The sequence below is a fragment of the Anoplopoma fimbria genome, chromosome 9 (assembly GCF_027596085.1).
Source record: "Anoplopoma fimbria isolate UVic2021 breed Golden Eagle Sablefish chromosome 9, Afim_UVic_2022, whole genome shotgun sequence".
Lineage (NCBI taxonomy): Eukaryota > Metazoa > Chordata > Actinopteri > Perciformes > Anoplopomatidae > Anoplopoma > Anoplopoma fimbria.
The window spans coordinates 18,704,675-18,725,517 of NC_072457.1; the positions used below are offsets into that span (position 1 = coordinate 18,704,675).

Sequence of the window (20,843 nt, forward strand, 5' to 3'; positions counted from 1 at the left end):
CAGTGGAATTTGGTACGGACATTGGTAGCAGGGTTCAAACCTGGGTTCAAACCAGGGTTCAAACTAGGGTTCAAACCTGGGTTCAAACCAGGGTTCGAACCCCCCTTCAGCCAACACGCTCTCTGTAACATCTGCTCTTTACTGTACAGTACTGCTTTAGAGCTACTATAAAAACAGCATTTATTCGTCCAAATGTGATATTTAAGCACTGCTGTGAAGTTAGTGATCAGTGCGCCCTAAAAGGACTGGTTAATTGGATTGGTTAAAAGTTCAAACCGTCGATGCATAGTTAACTGACCAGAGCAGGCGGTATGAGAGGCCAACTGGAGAGCAGCTGACCCACATCTACAAAGGTCAAAGCAGGCCAAAGGCACGGCTTGGAGGAATCTACGTTGGATCTTGAACTCTCTGACCTTGAGGAGTTTGTGTTGGTTCTAGACCCAACCAGAGGAGCTGACCAGGGAAACTGAAAGACCCCAACTGGAGCTCTCTGACTCCTTCAGGCCATTACAACTTCTGAGTCATATGTGTTTACTTTTTTAACAAACATTAGGGCATAGCCATCTCAACGGTTGAATATTTTCATTACAGAGCCAGATTGTGCAGCAAACAGCAAAGACTAACACAGATTTTGAGATGATCTGAGAGCCGGTGTGTATTATGTGATGTTCCTTACTGTACTGGCTCTCTCTGACAGGGAAGTGGCTGATGGGAGTTCCTGGCGGATCCTCCTTCAGGCGCACAGACAGAACCTTTCTCTGCAGAGCGGCTGACTTCCTGACCAGGAACACCTGAAAGTTATGAAATATGTTAATGATGTTAGATCAAAATCAAATTAGACGCATCAGCATGTGTATCTGGATGGTGAGCCCTCACCCCAGGAGGCTGTTTGAGCAGAATACGACGGGCCTCCTCTTCACTGACAGCCAGCAGCAGCCACACCGGATGGGTTCGATTCAGCCGGTCCAACACGCTCATCCTCCTCCGCAACGAGTCGTATCCAGAATCCCTCTCACCCCCTCCCCACCACAGTGGGGGGACTGCAGGTAAACACCGCTCACCTCTCTCTCCAGCCTGGCAGAGAAACACAGAGACACAGATAGTGAAACTCTTTTGCCATCTGCTGGTGACAACTAGTACCAATGTGTTGAGGCATTTCCAAACACTGGTGAAGGAAATCCGGATCCACGGAACAAGCTGAAGGTTAAACGCAGTTTGGCTCATCAAGAATCATCAGACATGATAAACACAAGACTAGTCAGGTTGATGAAGGTTTTGAAGTTGAGAAGAAGTGACGTCTTACCCTCCTCGATCCATGGGCTCTTTATTGACTGTTGGAGAGGTCAGGACCATCTCTCTCTTCAGCTCCCCAATCTCCAACGCAAATGTATCAATCAGCTGGAAGGAGACAGAATGAGAGGGGATACAAGAAGGAGAAGAGGAGATGGAACAGCAGTGAAGGAGACTGACAGCATTGCTCAAACATAAATGAGAAAGCCAGAGACGGAGGGAACGTACTGGTCACATCTAGAACAAAGGGCAGAGTAACCGTTTCCTGTGTGCAGACCTCATTTCCTTTAGGCAGGAAACTTAAAGACAAAGCTTTATCAAAGAACTGACCCACATCAACATCCAGAGTGAGAGGTACCGTTTCAAACACATGCAGGACTCTGACAGGACTAATTTAGGAGATAATGTGTTGTCATGTAATCTATGTGTAACCGTTCAAATAATAATGGCACGTAGGATTGTGTCTTTGTACTGTGTTTAGTTTTACCCCACGCTATGAATACTGACGACAGATATAGAATGTGTTTCACAACCGCTGAAACAGAGCATAGCTAAAACTCTGGTGGTCTGCTGGCCCTCAGAGAATGCAAACAGGAAGTGTAATGTAGCCATTCATTAGTCACACTGTAGGCTACAACTTCAGTCCTGTTTTCAGTCTACATTACATCAAAGTTTGCAGAATTAGCTGTTAGAAGTTTCAACTATAGTGAATTACTTTGTTACTGAAGGGAAGGTTCTCAGGCAAGCTCTGGAGCGTCTGTTTTCTATGATACTTTATCGTTTAATAAGCTGTGTTGTGCTGCCTGTGTTGATAAAATGAACAAATCAGTGGAACAAACTACCAAAACTAACTTCCTGTTTCCTCTAGAACACCTGCGTGCATCTTTGCCTTTCTGACTCCCGTTTCAACTCTCCCACAGTTAGAAAACCTCTGGTGAAGAGTAATGAAAGATATGAGAATACGTTCTGACAGAATGTATTCCTAAATCAGCACGATTATATGCAAAAACTGCCCAGCTGAATTTAATTGTTTCTCATGTTGTTTTGTTTTTTGTGCACATTCCCTCATTCTACACTGCAGAACCTCCTCAAACACATCCGAGCAGGCTGCTTTACTCTGATCATCAGGGGTCATCAGGGGACAGACAGCACCATCAAAACGGCATCTAACAATGATATTGTTGCACCTGGCTGCAGAGCACGATAAAATGAAGAGCAGAAATGTGAGGTAATGAAGAGAAAGCTTGTCAGTGTTCTTTAGATGTGGTAATCTACCCATGTTGTGCAAACACAAAGCATTCTACAGAAACACTAGTTTACATATCAACCAGTAGGAGGCGCCCGTGTCCAAACGTTCCTTCACCAGCTGGGCTCCAGATCACAGAGACCACAGGCCCCTCTGACTCGCCCCGCTACGACTAAGTGGAGCCAGCTCTGTTCAAGCCTCACACTCTACAGCCTGAGTGGACTGTGTTACTGGAGCCCTGAACACTGTACTCTTTAAACACTGACTGAGGACGCCTGGTGAAGACAGGGACAAGGGTCTAGACAACTGACCAGCACAGTAGAGAGACATCGTTTCCTGTCAAAAGCAGTGAGAACCCTAAAACTACAAGCTACAAAGAGTCAAAGGTGATAACTTATGCTTCCTCGCGTCCTCTGTCTCCTCCGGTTACACAGAAATCACTCCCCTCCGCCATCATGGAGGATCTTTAAATCCCTTAAATGCCCCTCGAGGAGACGAGGAGGGGCTTAGAGTGAGGAAACACAGATACACCCTAGTGGAATGCTGCACCTCCACATGTGGCAGAAGAAACAGAAGTTGTTCCTAAATAAGGGGTTCTGCATACCAGTGGCTTTGAAAGCTGTGCAGCATGTCAGCAGTAACTGACGTTATGGAACCGAGGAGTTCTCATGTGGTCTAGTCCGTCCTCTTTCGATTTCGCATCCTCACTGGGAGGAGACACCTTAGCATAACGAAAAGCAGCAGGAGAGTCAGTTTAAACTGCTAGAACTACAAGCTGCTGACAGAGGTTATCTGATTGTAATGTTTGGAACAAAAGTTTTGGATTTGCCTGGTTGGTTTACCAAATCATGAAGTTAATACAATAACCTTACTTCATTAATGAACTTTATGGAATCTATATGTTTCATGTTCACACACCAATTCTTAATAAGTGGGATTATTACATTATTGATTATTACATACTGGATATGTACTTCCCTTATTTTTTACCACTGTATCTCCTTAAAGCTCAGGTGAAACTACTGGACCGAGGGGAAAGCTCTATTCCAGCACAGGAAAGCTGTATACAGAGGGGTGCACAGAGTGGGAGGAGCCAATCAGCTCAAGGATATGAATGTGTAAGTGGAGAGAAGCCTAAGAGATGGCCATTAAATTCTATGAATGAAAATGGGATGGAGTCAGAGCAAACGACATGGAAACTCCTGAGCTATAAAATGAAAGGTGAACACACATGTTGCTAAGTGACTCACACACAGACACACACCAGAGGGTTATTCATTCTGCTCCTTTAAGCTTGTGAATGTGTGTCCGTGTGTGTGTATGTGAGAGTGTGTGTGAGAGTGTGTGTGTGTGTGTGAGTGTGTGTGTGTGTGTGTGTGTGTGTGTGTGTGTGTGTGTGTGTGTGTGTGTGTGTGTGTGTGTGTGTGTGTGTGTGTGTGTGTGTGTGTGTGTGTGTGTGTGTGTGTGCGTGTGTCTGTGTGTCCGTGTGTGTGTGCGTGTGTGTGTCGAGGTAAGTGATTCTCTGCATGGACTGCTGTTAAAGCCATGGATGGAGTCAACGGGAAACTATGTTTGGTTTTTCAGGGTTAGTGAGGATGGAAAAAACATCAGAGGAAATTAAAAGCGAGACAGCTTTCAGTGTTTGTTTCTTAGTTCACTCTGGGTCCAACTGTCTTTTTTAGCTTATAAGGAGGGTTTCATTTACTCATCTGTGTGAAACACTGAACTTGACAAACAATCTGAATGAACTAAGAGGATGCTACTTCCACTGAGACACAGTGCTCATCACAAGCTTTAAGTTTAACGGTAGAGCAGGACTTTTCCTCTTGACCATTACTGGGGCTTCCAACCAACAAGTCTGTAGCAGCTTTACATATGTACTGTGATTTGTATGGACCACAGCATAGCATTAATGTATGTGTGCCTATGGAATCCAGATTAGTCATGAGGGAGCGATAATAATAATAATAATAATAATAATAATAATAATAATAATAATAATAATAATAATAATAATAATAATAATAATTAATCCTTTATTAGTCCCACAACGGGGAAATTTACAATTCCCTGCATTTAACCATCCCGGAGGAGCAGTGGGCTGCTAAGAAGCACCCGGGGAGCAACTTGGGGTTAGGTGTCTCGCTCAAGGACACCTCGGCATGTTGACTGTAGAGGCCAGGGTTCAAACCACCAACCTTGTGGTTGCAGGACGAGCGCTCTACCTTGTGAGCCACAGCCGCCCGATGGATGAGTAATGAAAATTAGACTGCTCATTAAAGGATTGTTTAGTCTGAAAATGAAATAAAGGGCAGTGAAATGTTATTTTCGGGTTTGAGAGTAGAGTAGCTATCAAACATTTCACAGTTTGTCAGGATCAAAACTGATTTTGTGGGGCAATGAGAGCTACAACAATTGTTAACTGAGCTGATTATCATGAAACAAAAAAGAAAGATCAATTTCTCTTCCATAGTAGATAAATAGATAGAATAGATACACCTATAATCTGTAGAATACAGAATAAAGGTGAAATGACCCAGGCCCAGCAGGTGGATCAGGACTTTGAAGGTAGGTAGAGACAGGCAGGTAAGGACTGGTTGGTAAGGACAGGTAGGTAGAGACAGGTAGGTAGGGACAGGTAGGTAGGGACAGGTAGGTAGAGACAGGTAGGTAGGGACAGGTAGGTAGGGACAGGTAGGTAGGGACAGGTAGGTAGAGACAGGTAGGTAGGGACAGGTAGGTAGAGACAGGTAGGTAGGGACAGGTAGGTAGGGACAGGTAGGTAGAGACAGGTAGGTAGAGACAGATAGGTTAAGATGGGTAATTAGAGACAGGTAGGTGGGTTGAGACAGGTAGGTAGAGACAGGTAGGTAGAGACACGTCGGAAAATACAGGTAGGTGGGTGGAGACAGGTAGGTAGAGACAGGGCGGTAAATACAGGTAGGTGGGTGGAGACAGGTAGGTAGGTAGCCTGTTAAGCCCAATGCATTTTTCTGGACAGCATAAACTTGTTACTATTTGAAAAGTAATGACTTGTTTTTTTTCTTATACTTTATGTGTATTTGAGTTGTATAACTTGAAATCACAATTTCTTTGAACTAAAAAGAGGTGAAAGAATCAAGAAACACTGCAGGATCAGCAAAGAGTTAAAGAAAAGAAATGAGCGAAGAACAAAAGACAGCTAAAGGAACAGTGAGAGAGAACGGAGAAAACAAGAGTCAACCTTGTTCAGTCTTCAACAGAGTCGGGACATTTACAGAGTTCCTAGGTGGGACGTCCTCCTCTTCCTTAGACTGTGATGTAATATGTCAACTCTATTTATGAAATACATTAAGAGACACATAAATGTATGAATTTACATTGGGCTAAAACAATGCTAGATAAAGCTTTGGCTAACGTTAGTTGAATGTAGCCTAGCTAATGTTAGCAGCATTCATAGAGCAAAGCAAGCTTTCTGGTATTATGAGCATGATGGCTCTGTATCGCTAAGTGTCACAAAGAAAAATAGTATGAAAAAAAATATTGACACAAATGCATGTGCTAGCTATATAAAGATCTTTACCAAAAGAGGCAGTGGTGCTCATGGAAAATGCAGTCTTTGTTCTGGGACAACATGACCGCTTTTGTCCACAGGGGGCGCCAGGAAACAGCAAGTGGAAAAATGAAGTGCCTTCATTTAACTTCAGCCAAAGTTAGTTGTTTCTATATCACTTTCTTCATAAGGTCAAACACTCGTCAGGAAGTGAAACTACATTGTGACCAGATGTAGCCTAGTTTTCTAGGTTTTGTTTTTGCAGCATATACTAGTAATTAACATTTGTGAGTTTTTTTCTGTTCTAAGCAAACAAGTGTTGAGTCAGCCTTTCCCAAGAAGCACATTTGGTACACAGGAACTGTTGTGTTTTATATTTCAGTGATTTTTTGCACAGTCACTCCTTCAGTCCTCACCTTAAAGAAGCTCCCGCTCCTGTTGGTGAGGCCACTGGGGGGGTTCCCGGGCGGAGAGCTGGAGGCCATGTTGTCTTCCAGTCCACAGGACCGTTTTGTGTAGAACGTCTGCAGGAGCTCTGTGGGTCAAAAGTACACTTCAGTTCAGACACATCGGCTGTGGTGTAACCAGAGGAAGTTCCTGCTCCAGCCACAGCCAGTAATAAAGAGGTGCTGTTCCCCCTCCTTTCTCTCTCTACTAGCTATCCACACATCTACCTCTTCTTCTCCTTTATTTTCCTGCCTCCTCTCTCTTTGTTCCCCCTTTCCTTCGCCCCTTCATCTCATACAATTGCCTTTTTTAATCTCATGACAATCCTCGGCCTTAACCCCCCCTCTTTTTGTCTCACTCCCCCCCTTCCTCTCCAGCCTGGCTACAACTATTAGTGAAGCCCTTTTAAAACATGGAGGTTGATGCTTGGGTGTTGCAAACCATTTATAACAGGTGCCTATTTAGAAAGTGACCTGTTTAAGGCTCAACATTTTAGGAATCATACTTGTTGGCTTCTTGCCGAGAGTTAGATGTGACAATTCAGGGTTAGGGTTAGGAATCTCATCACACACTTGGCAAGAAAGCCAATGAGCACAGTTAACAGCTGTCCAAAATAATTCACAATATTATATATTAACTACAGAAATAATAATAATAACAATGCCATCAGTGAAATTCATCTTTAAAAGGTTCTCTGTTCAACATTTAGATCATTAATATCTCTACTATGTACACATCTATGTAAAGATCTAGAGGGGTAATGTCTACCTGAGCAGAGAATGAAGGCGTGTGTTCCTATCAGAGCTTCTCCTCTCTTTGTTGTTGACTGTTGATGGAACACTATGACAACTTTAAATTGCTCGTATCACAAGCAGATTTGTTTGGTGCAATTTTTGCTGTTCTGAAGGGTAAATAGTGAGTACATGCTACATAGAACTGTAGCACTAATGCATGCATATTAAGATGTATTTAATATAATACCTTCAATGAGAAAAAGCTGAACAGCCAAGCATTTAAGTACCACCACATCTCACCTTGGCCTCTTTGTTGTGCAGCATGTGTCAGAATTGACTACCTATAAAGTTCCTCATAGCCCTGATCAGTTTCAACAATCCTTCATTAGTCCTGCACTCACCTCACCCGACATCCTGCTCACCTGTTCTTACTTTCCTTGTCAGTGAGTCTTTGTTTGTACCTCAGTTCCTTTGTTCTTTGTCAGATCTTAATCATTGCTGTTTGGGAGTTTTCTTACCTTCTACAGTTACCTACCTGTCCGTTACCCGCCTGCTCTGCCTGTCTTTGGACTCACTGCTTGTGTGAGTCTATTTTTAAATAAATCATTGAACTGGACCAGCCTATCCATTTGCGTTTGGGTCCTTTTACATTACAGTCAGTCATTTTAGCAGACGCTTTTATCCAAAGCGACTTACAATCAGTAGTATATTACATATCATTCACCCATTCACACACTGATGACAGGCTACCATGCAAGGTGCCACCATCAGACTCTAACTAACATTCATGCAACATCCAGACTTAACTTGGGGTTAAGTATCTTGCCGAAGGACACATCGACTGCCGAAGCCGGGTATCAAACCACCGATCCTCTGATTGGAGAACTACCTTGCTCTCCACTACGCCACAGCCGCCTTCCCCTGCTGCCTGCTGTCCTGAACCGTGACAGTAAGAACCGACCCAAAAAATGGACCCAGCAGAGCGAATCACGTTTCCCAAAAGGTTATGGAGTTTGACGGACTGAAGCACCTCTCATATCTGCTCTCTCACATGAGCGTACTCAATGCTGGACACAATATCAGCAGCAGAACTTCTAGAAGAAGCTATGGCTGATTGCCTTTGTTCCCCACCTAATTCTTTTCCTAGTTCCCGGCCTGCTTCCTCGTCAGCAAGCCTCCAGCCTGTCACCCACCATCCTTCACCCTGGCTTGCTAGCAGACAGCCTCCACTCCAGTCCATTAGTGCCACGACAGTGACTACAAGCGTTCCTGGCCAATTTTGCGTATTTTGCTTAAAGTAGACAGCTTCGCAGTTATCACAGTGCTTGGTTGTGAACCTCTGAATCTTTGTTACTAGGTTCCTGAAGAAGGTGTAGGTCTTTTCAGACCTAACCCCCATTAATACTGATAAAAGCAAATAGCCTTTTAGAATTAAGAAGTAAAATAATAAATAATTTTTAACTGTTAATAAGTCTCAGGATTTTAGAAAGATGTTTTATTAATGCTTTAATAGCAGTAGATCATAGAACATTTGAGTAAATATTTTGCCCCTGTCATCAGTGTGTGAATGGGTGAATGATTAGTAATGTAAAAAGCTAGTTGGAAGACTAGAAAAGCGCGATACAAGTACAGTCCATTTACCATTACAGATGCTCTATAACAAATATGAGACATTACAAGCTGTGCTAATGCTATGAAACAATAAACACGTCCTGTCTCCTAAGTGGGCCGGGTCTAATGTAGCCTACTTATATTTACATTATATTATAGATTTAAATTCTACACAGCTAACAGCCATATTAACATTACAAAATGAGTTAGGCATTCACGAACATTAGTTGACATTAGCTTTATTTTTGGCACAGTTTGGCTAACTTTAACACCAGATCGTTAACGGTGTGGTGTACAGCTGAGACATTTTAATCATCAGCTGGCAAACAAGACACAGGAACTTAGCTTGGTTCTGGAGGAGTTGTAGTATTTATTCACCGACAAATAAACTATGACTCACTGCAGCTGGTGTTCAATGATGGATATAACCTGAACTAATCTTGTTGGTTAATGAACTGTTAACGGTTGGTTATGGTCCAAAAAAAATAGTTATTGGATTTGTTATCGGATTTGTTGTCAGTTATTATCGGATGTATCGAGTAGTTTACGATACTGGTATCGATGCATTTCCTTTAGCAAGTATTGCAATGAAAGTTGTGCTGAGCATAAGCGCTGTGCATGCTCGTAGCTCATGAGCGAGCTGTGGAGACCCAGACCACGGTGTCCTAGCTACTACTAACAAGACTTTAAGCTAACTGGGCTCCATGCTGCTAGTCCTGCAGAGCTGCAGAAAATAACTCCCACACCTGGGTCATGTTATTGCCCTGAGGCAAACCAGATGATAGTGTGTGTGTGTGTGTGTGTGTGTGTGTGTGTGTGTGTGTGTGTGTGTGTGTGTGTGTGTGTGTGTGTGTGTGTGTGTGTGTGTGTGTGTGTGTGTGTGTGTGTGTGTGTGTGTGTGTTTGTGTTCACAGGACAGGAAGGAATGGAAAGAGTGTGTTTGACTAAAATACACTGACTTTGCTATATACTTACTTAAAACCAAAAGGCTATTCCTTAAAAACAGCTCCACAAGGAGGGAGTCTGATCACTCACAGCTTCTTTTTATTAAGGATACAAGGTTGGGATTACTTTCATTTTTTCCATGAAATGTTTATGGATGTTCTGTCAGTCAAACACCAGCCTAACCAATAGCCTCACCTCTAATTATAGATTTAGGAAGCTTACAATAGCCACATGCTCAAAATCACAGCGCTCAGACTTCATATAAAACGGGGTTACCACTGGACTAAATCACGGTAAGAACCAGACACCAGCACCGCCCAGCCACAACTTTCCACAGTAAAGGTCAGCTGAGAAAAGCCTGAGCCGTTTCCTCTGGGCTACTCCCCTTTAAATTAGTACCAGAAACTCTGGGCAAACCAAGGGAGGAGGTGAGCACGTCTCTACATAACTTCTGTTTTTGAGATGTAGAACGGAAGAGGAGGAGGAGAGCAGATGAGCAGATAGGGTGGGAGCCTCCCGAGGAACATTACTTCATAGCAGCGCTTGTTGTTGTTGAGTCATGGAGGAGATATGAAAGTCAAGCAAAGGGTAAACATAAACCGGAATTACTTTCGACCCACGTCTGGCTCCAAACAAGACCCTCAGGGGCCCCAGAGGCCTCATGCTCACTGTGTGGCTACTAGATTATGGTATTTGTGGTAATTATTGAAAATATCCCTGTGAATATGCACCACTAAAGTATCAAATCAACTCAAATTAAAGGAAAGCTTTAATTTTGTGCCTCTCATGTATTATTACAACTATTTGATATTAACATTCAAGTCAGAGATGAGCTTCAACCTTACCAAAGAAATGCATGCAGGGAGATCTCAAAACAGTAATCTTTAAACCTATTTCCCAGGCTGCAACACCTCTACATCAATAAATCAGCTTAGAAATCATAGAAAAAAAGATGCCTGTTATAGCTTCACATCTTTCTTAATGATCTTCAACAGTCAGACTTTCTTCAGTATCAGGTGACCCAGTGATTGCTGTCGGTTTCTGTGGTTTCAGCGTAAACAGGAAGTGCAATTAGCTGATGTAGCATGGCACAAATGCTAAACAAATAAAAGATCCAAAACAGGACTCAACATGTAGCCCAAATCAAACTCACTGTCTCCATAGCAACATTATACATATAGATTGCATCCCCCAAAGCATGATGGGAATTGTATTTCCAATGGAGGGATGGAAGAAGCCGTATTTTTGGCAGATCCATAGCTCACCAACGTAGTCTGAATTCATGCATGAAGCTGATAATCAGTCCAGTTAGCAGGAACAGGGAAACCAGAGCTCCAGTCTGAGGCCTCTGCAGATAAACCGAGTGTTTGATTTCCTGACCTGCTGCAGGATTACAGCAGACATCAGTGTTTCTCCTGTGAAAGCATTCAGAGTTAAGAGTTTACTCTCACACCGGAGGGAACTACAGTGGCGGCTTCCTTGTCCAGCCAAGATGACATCACTTTTCATAAACCTGCCAGGTTCTCGGTTCTGCCTTGAACTTGCAGAGAGAAGTGGTTTGACCAGAGTTTACTAAAAAAAAAAAAAAAAAAAAAAAGCACATAAAGCAGAACAATCTCTCTAGGCCGTTAAAAACAAAAGCACCTGAAGGCAGCAGATTGCACCAGGAAATGTCCTTCTAAGGTCCCAGTGGACCAAAACACTATCAGCTCCATAACTCCATAAGTTAGGACTAATTCAAATATCCTGCAGCTGATTCATTTCCACAAAGCAGCATGAGACCAGGGCCCTGTGTGATGAAGAGCTTTGGTCTTTCAGTGAAGCTAATGTCTCAAACACATTCCAAAGCAGCTTAAAGAGGAGATTGTCCCCTTGATTACATCGATACACATCAGCTGCTCATTTAGAGAACAGTGAGAGAGCTCCAGAAGAACCGAGGAGCAGCAGAGGAGGACATGTTGTTCACAGATCATGAGGAGGTGTTCAAACATGTTTCCATGACAGACTTCTATACGCTCTGAAGAGTTGACAGTGGAATCATTCCTGTGAAGGGACAGTGTGTACTTGTATCCATAGCAGGCTGATGGGAGGGAGATCTATGCACCTTTGATTTTTGTTGCAGGGAGTGACCTGACTTTTTTTTTTTTTTTTTTTTCACCAAATGAACATGTATGAACAGGCTGATGGTAGGCCAAGGCTTTCTCTGTGGTGTCACGTTCAACAACACTACTGGAAATGTTACGGTTATGTTTCTGTCTGTTTCTTAGTCTCTCTTTTAAACTCTCAAACCAGAGGCGGTGATTAGATATTGATAGATATTGATAGATATTGATAGATATTGGAACAGAAGTAGGACTAACAGAGGTGGCTTTGAGGAGAGCATATTGATAGGATATTTGTTTGTTGATCAATTATAATAATTATCCACATTTATTTGATTGATTGATTATATTCACTCCAACGTGCGTCACATAGCATGGCGGTGGGAAAGGAGCTCAAATGATGGTGTGATGTTTCCATCAGCAGTGATCAGAGGCGATAAATATATTATATTTTTATTTATATTTATATTTAATAAACCAGACCACGACAGGAATTCAAAGCAGAACCTTTGTTTTTGGTCAAAATGTTGTCAAGTTTGATTTGTTTATGCTTTGTCTATTTGAGTTATCATTGATTAAAGGTATTATAATAATAGTCTTGTTATATTTAAAGGTGAACGGTTCAGGCCTTTCCTCACCGTGTCCCATCACTGATATTAACCCGCTCTACACGGCTGCTGACCCTCTTTAACATGTGTTCAACATGTATGAAGCTTTATGCTATCAGGACATGTTTGAGACATTTAGGCCAAAGGAGAAGCAGAGTGTGATCACATGCAGCATGTCCTCCAGCATGTCCTCCAGCATGTCCTCCAGCATGTCCTCCAGGAGAACAGGGAGCAGCACGAAGACAAAGATCAGAGGAGACAGAGGAGACAGAAGGAGACAGAGGAGACAGAGGAGACATAAGGAGACATAAGGAGACAGAAGAGACAGAGGAGACAGAGGAGACAGAAGGAGACATAAGGAGACAGAGGAGACAGAAGAGACAGAGGAGACAGAGGAGACAGGAGGAGACAGAAGAGACAGAGGAGACAGAAGAGACAGAAGAGACAGAGGAGACAGAGGAGACAGAAGAGACAGAGGAGACAGAGGAGACAGGAGGAGACAGAAGGAGACAGAAGAGACAGAGGAGACAGAAGGAGACAGAAGAGAGGAGGAGACAGAAGGAGACAGAAGAGACAGAGGAGACAGAAGAGACAGAGGAGACAGAGGAGACATAAGGAGACAGAGGAGACAGAAGAGACAGAGGAGACAGGAGGAGACAGAAGGAGACAGAAGAGACAGAGGAGACAGAAGAGACAGAAGGAGACAGAAGGAGACAGAGGAGACAGAGGAGACAGAAGGAGACAGAGGAGACAGAAGAGACAGAGGAGACAGAAGAGACAGAGGAGACATAAGAGACAGAAGAGACAGAGGAGACAGAGGAGACAGAGGAGACAGAGGAGACAGAAGAGACAGAGGAGACAGAGGAGACAGCATTGGGTCTGGATCATCAACATGCTCAGACTCTCCTCACCAGGAACCTTGGACTACAGAGGGTTCTCCAGCATCAAACCGATATCTTCTGGACCAGTCAGTGGAGTGAAGAACAGCTGCTTCACGTCCTGTTCCATGTCTCTGCACTCTCACTGAGGATGAGGACATCAGACCCATCAACAGGAACCCTGTCTGTCCCAACTAACGTCTCCCTCCGTCAGTGTGCACAGAACCAGTCCACCAGAGTCCACCACAGTCCACCAGAGTCCACCAGAGTCCACCACAGTCCACCACAGTCCACCAGAGTCCACCAGTCCACCACAGTCCACCAGAGTCCACCAGAGTCCACCAGTCCACCAGAGTCCACCACAGTCCACCAGAGTCCACCACAGTCCACCACAGTCCACCAGAGTCCACCACAGTCCACCAGAGTCCACCACAGTCCACCAGAGTCCACCACAGTCCACCAGAGTCCACCACAGTCCACTAGAGTCCACCACAGTCCACCAGAGTCCCGCTGCACAAAGACAACTTTACTCACCTCCCAGTCACGGCTGCTCCTCCTCCTCTCCTCTTCTCCTTCTCTCCTTTCTCCTCCTCCTCCTCTCCTCTTCTCCTTCTCTCCTCCTCTCCTCCTCTCCTGATCTCCTTCTCTCCTGATCTCCTCCTCTCCTCTTCTCCTCCTCTCCTGATCTCCTTCTCTCCTCCTCTCCTGATCTCCTTCTCCTTCTCTCCTTCTCTCCTCCGCTCCTCTGCCGTTCTGTTCGGGTTCGGGTTCGTAGTGACACCGAGGAGCCTCCGTGTCCCGGACCCGCTCGGTTACATGGTTTAGTGTCGGACAGAGATCGGGACACCGGACCCGCAGAGCCCCGCAGGGGGAGGGGCGGTAATATGACGCCTCGGCCTGATTGGCTGAGGAGCTCATGACGACGTTACTCTTGACTTTATATATATATTTTTAAATGAATTAAATAAGGAATGAAGCGTTCTGTTTATTTCTCATAGATGTCCATAAGCTCCTGATAGTAATATCATATTAATATGATACACTATGATATTAATATGATACACTATGATACACTATGATATTAATATGATACACTATGATATTAATATGATACACTATGATATTAATACACTATGATATAATATTATGATATGATATGATACACTATCTATGATATTAATATGATACACTATGATATTAATATGATTAATATGATACACTATGATATTAATATGATACACTATGATACACTATGATATTAATATGATACACTATGATATTAATATGATACACTATGATATTAATATGATACACTATGATATTAATAATATATGATATTAATATGATACATATGATATTAATATGATATTAATATGATATTAATATGATACACTATGATATTAATATGATACACTATGATACATATATTAATATGATACACTATGATATTAATATGATACACTATGATACACTATGATATTAATATGATACACTATGATATTAATATGATACACTATGATATTAATATGATACACTATGATATTAATATGATACACTATGATATATAATATATATATGATACAATATGATATTAATATGATACACTATGATACACTATGATATTAATATGATACACTATGATATTAATATGATATTAATATGATACACTATGATACACTATGATATTAATATGATATTAATATGATATTAATATGATACACTATGATATTATGATATGATACACTATGATATTAATATGATACACTATGATATTAATATGATATTAATATGATACACTATGATATTAATATGATACACTATGATATTAATATGATACACTATGATACACTATGATATTAATATGATACACTATGATATTAATATGATACACTATGATATTAATATGATACACTATGATATTAATATGATACATTATGATACACTATGATATTAATATGATATTAATATGATACACTATGATATTAATATGATACACTATGATATTAATATGATATTAATATGATACACTATGATACACTATGATATTAATATGATACACTATGATATTAATATGATACACTATGATATTAATATGATATTAATATGATACACTATGATATTAATATGATATTGATATGATACTATGATATTAATATGATACACTATGATATTAATATGATACACTATGATATTAATATGATACACTATGATATTAATATAATACACTATGATATTAATATGATACACTATGATATTATATGATATTAATATGATACACTATGATATTAATATGATATTAATATGATACACTATGATATTAATATGATACACTATGATATTAATATGATACACTATGATATTAATATGATATTAATATGATACACTATGATATTAATATGATACAATATGATATTAATATGATACACTATGATATTAATATGATACACTATGATATTAACATGATACATTATGATACACTATGATATTAATATGATATTAATACGATACACTATGATACACTATGATATTAATATGATACACTATGATATTAATATGATACACTATGATACACTATGATATTAATATGATACACTATGATATTAATATGATACCATGATATTAATATGATACACTATGATATTAATATGATACACTATGATACACTATGATATTAATATGATATTAATATGATACACCATGATATTAATATGATACACTATGATATTAATATGATATTAATATGATACACTATGATATTAATATGATACACTATGATATTAATATGATACACTATGATATTAATATGATACACTATGATACATTAATATGATAATATGATACACTATGATATTAATATGATACACTATGATATTAATATGATACACTATATTAACATGATACATTATGATACACTATGATATTAATATGATATTAATACGATACACTATGATACACTATGATATTAATATGATACACTATGATATTGATATGATACACTATGATATTAATATGATACACTATGATATTAATATGATATGAATATGATACACTATGATATTAATATGATACACTATGATATTCATATGATACACTGATATTAATATGATACACTATGATATTAATATGATACACTGATATTAATATGATACACTATGACATTAATATGATATTAATATGATACACTATGATACACTATGATATTAATATGATACACTATGATATTAATATGATACACTATGATATTAATATGATACACTATGATACACTATTCAATTCAATTCAGTTTATTTTGTATAGCCCAGAATCACAAATTACAAATTTGCCTCAGAGGGCTTTACAATCTGTGCACATGCGACATCCTCTGTCCTTCCCTCACATCGGCACAGGAAAAACTCCCCTAAAAAACCCTTTAACAGGGAGAAAAAAGGAAGAAACCTATGGGAGAACGACAGAGGAGGGATCCTTCTCCCAGGATGGACAGAATGCAATAGATGTCATGTGTACAGAATGAACAGCATAACAGAGATACAACACATTCAATGTATATGACATAAATGATTCATATAATAAGACAGCAGCAATTATTACAGTAGAATTATAGTTATGAAAATAGGGATAGTAATGTGATTAATAATAATAATCGAAGTAGCAGTGGGTGTCAGTCGGCTCACAGCAGGAGGCACGACTACGGTCCAGGTACCACAACGATTCATGGAAACCTGCAGAACGAGAAAGCAAAAGGGCTTCAGGGTGGAAGTAAAGCTAAAATGCTTAATGGTACAGGTAATAGTAATAGTAATGTGACTAGTAATAATAATGGTGGTAGCAGTCGGTGTCAGCAGGGCCGTAGCAGGATGCACGACCACGGTCCAGGTACAGCCACGATTTATAGAAGCCTGCGAAGCGAGAAAGCACAAAGACTCCAGGGTACAAGCAAGTCAATAAGCGTAATAGTACAGGCAATAATAATAGTAATGTGACTAATAATGATAGTGGTAGTAGTAGTGGGTGTCAGCAGGGCCTCAGTAGGTGGCACGATGACAGTCCAAATATAACCCCGATTCCTGGGAACCTGCGAGGCGAGAAAGCACAAAAACTCCGGGGAAGAAGCAAAATCAGTAATGTGCATAAATAGGAGATTAATACATAAAGATGGAGGGAGAGAAGAGGAGAGAGGGGCTCAGCGTATCCTAGGTAGTCCCCTGGCTGTCTAGGCATATAGCAGCATATCTAGGGGCTGGACCAGGGCGAACCTGAACCAGCCCTAACTATAAGCGCTATCAAAAAGGAAGGTCTTAAGCCTGCTCTTGAAAGTGGTGAGTGTGTCTGCCCCCCGGACTGAAACTGGAACCTGGTTCCACAGAAGAGGAGCCTGATAACTGAAGGCTCTAGGAACCACAAGTAACCCTGCATTGATTGAGCGCAGCTCTCTAGTTGGGTAATATGGAACTATAAGTTCCTTAAGATAAGACGGTGCCTGGCCAGTTAGAGCTTTGTAGGTAAGTAAAATAATTTTATTCTATTCTTGATTTAACAGGGAGCCAGTGCAGAGAAGCTAATACTGGAGTAATATGATCTCTTTTCTTAGTTTTTGTTAGAACACGTGCTGCAGCATTCTGGATCAACTGTAAAGATCTAAGAGACCTATTAGAGCAGCCTGATAATAAGGAGTTACAGTAATCTAGTCTAGAGGTAACAAATGCATGAACTAGTTTTTCTGCATCGCTTTGAGACAGGATTTGCCTGATTTTCGCAATGTTACGTAAATGAAAAATGGCTGTCCTTGAGATCTGTTTTATATAAGAGTTAAAAGACAGATCCTGGTCAAAGATAACTCCAAGGTTCTTAACGGTAGTGCTGGATGCTAGAGCAATGCCATCTAGAGAAACTATATCGTTAGATAATTGAATTCGAAGGTGATCTGGGCCTAGTAGGATAACTTCTGTTTTTTCAGAGTTTAACATTAAGAAGTTACAGGTCATCCAGGTTTTTATGTCCGTGGTTAGTTTCGTCTGGCTTAATTGATAGATATAACTGGGTATCATCTGCATAACAATGAAAGTGTTTTCTGATAATATTCCCCAAGGGAAGCATATATAAGGTAAATAAAATAGGTCCAAGAACAGACCCCTGTGGAACTCCGTGACTAACCCTGGTTTTCATCGAGCTTTCATTGTTTACATATACAAACTGAGATCGGTCTGATAAATACGACTTAAACCAGCTAAGTGCGGTTCCTTTAATGCCTATAAGATGCTCCAATCTCTGTAATAGGATTTGGTGATCAATGGTATCAAATGCAGCACTAAGGTCTAGAAATACAAGTACAGAGACAAGTCCTTTGTCTGAAGCTATTAGAAGGTCATTGGTCATTTTCACCAGTGCCGTCTCTGTGCTATGATATTAATATGATACACTATGATATTAATATGATACACTATGATATTAATATGATACACTATGATATTAATATGATACACTATGATATTAATATGAGAGCCTCCAGGTATTACTGCATAGACAGTCTGCACATAGGCACACATGGTACACAGATGATATTCATCATATAGATGATGTCATCATAGATACTGAAGACATACCAATGTGTAGGACAACTGATGTTTACTGAAGTAAAATAGGTTCCTTTAAAGGAGGAAAGTAAGAAATCCAGGTAACCAACAGCTTATCAATGATAAGTAGTAAAATAAATGATAGCCTTATTGATCACTCGGTCAGCAGAACAAGCTGTGAACAACACTCTGGTAGTGGACCAGGACTATCTAATGAGGAGGACTCTGAACAAACAGGGGTCAGTGTTTCACCTCCACTGTTGGCTCCATGCGGTCTAAAGGTAGAGTCATAAGGAGACCACTACTAACTAACACCAGGGTGAGAATAAGTCACCTTCAACCAACTGAAGACACTCTGGGAGATGCTCTTCCAATCTCCATGAGTGTGGTGGTCCTGTAGTTCTTCTTCTGGGGTCACTGTGACACTAAGCGGAGCCTCCAGGGACACTTTGATGGTTCATTAGATTCAATCTAAAGTAGCAGAACACAACTCATATTTGTTCATATTTCTGCCCCCAAGAGACGTCTCTGCTGGGAGGAGAGCATGAGACGGATCCACCGTTAGCAACTCAAATGTAGCCAGCACAAACCGCAGCACCGGGGGTCTGATCCCTGGGGACTGACTCTCCACCGGGTTTCTGCTGCCGTTACAGGTCAGACCCAACCAGCCCGCTGTGACTCCCGGCTCCGGGGTTTAACAGCTGACCACTGAGTGAAGGTCAGGCTCCTCCCACAGAAGAAATCTCCCAGTGGCGGCAAAGACGAATGAAAACTTTAAACAACTTCTAGAAACATGAGTCGTTTTCTCGTTTCTGCCACTTTAACTTTTATCCAATAAACAAACTATCAAACCCGGACAGACCCTGAACCTTCATGGTGATCAACCAGCCCTTAAACCAGCTCCAAGTCTTGGTCCTGTCATGCTGGGCCGAGGACAGAAGACCGGACCGGACTCCCTGTAGCTTCCAGAGGTACAAGTGCTTTTACCAGACAGGACGGCCGGGGCTAGCTGGTTAGCATGCTCATTCCACTGGATGTCTCTGTGACATACGTCAGCACTGAACCTCCTCTCATTGTGTTCATAGGGTGCTTATCTCCACCAACACACTGCTTCACATGTCTTCTTAGAGTTCTGACTGCATGCTCCACCACCTGTGGAAACATGCAACTTTAATACATGCAAAATCTGCTGAAACAGATAATCAGTACCTTTTAGTAGAAAGAAAAAAAGGAAAAAGGACATTTGTTGAGTACACTGTATGTGTCTAACTTTATAGCTATTTACAACTTGCTGTCAAAATAAGGAATACTCATCCGTCCAGAGACGAGTCCATAAAGACACGGGAAGTGATGTGTGAATGTAAATCAGTTTATTGCAAGAAGACCACTGGGAACATGGCCAACATGCCCAGAGGTCCTCATCAACAAAAATGAGGATTTACAGACAACTCAAAAGACATGAGCATAAAAGGACCTTGATTAGCTGAACATTCTTAAATACAGTATAGATCTCAAATATGACTGCTCAGTTATTCCAACGTCTGTGTTTCTAATAGCAGGAACTTCATCTTGGAAATGCATTAAAATTACACACAAAATAATCTGAATTATGAAAGAGGCATGCAAACCGCCCAGTATGTATCTCTACGTAGCATACCAGGAAATATCCCCCACCACCTTCTACTGAGTGTGTCTATTACAGCAGAGGTTACACAGCTCAGCAGCGCTCTCTAGTGGCAGCAGGAGGAGCATTGACATCCACAGAGGAGGCTTTTAAAGAAGCAGCTACTCTATTTAATAAGAGAATTCTCAATAAGGTAAAAATTAAATGACATAACTTCCACATTTTTTGGAACACATGCTGAAACAGAGTGGATATA

General features: G+C 40.9%; 1 protein-coding gene across 1 annotated transcript in view; it reads right to left on the reverse strand.

Annotated features, from left to right (window-relative positions):
• Window positions 1–13,976, reverse strand: part of LOC129096051 (ras and Rab interactor 2-like) — a 28,666-nt gene extending 14,690 nt beyond the window's left edge. The window contains 6 exon segments of the mRNA XM_054604699.1: window positions 677–791; window positions 877–1,022; window positions 1,025–1,074; window positions 1,304–1,398; window positions 6,485–6,603; window positions 13,928–13,976. Of these exon segments, the coding sequence (XP_054460674.1) occupies window positions 677–791; window positions 877–1,022; window positions 1,025–1,074; window positions 1,304–1,398; window positions 6,485–6,553 (475 nt within the window). The 5' untranslated portion in view covers window positions 6,554–6,603; window positions 13,928–13,976.
• Window positions 13,977–20,843: the final 6,867 nt, after the last annotated feature.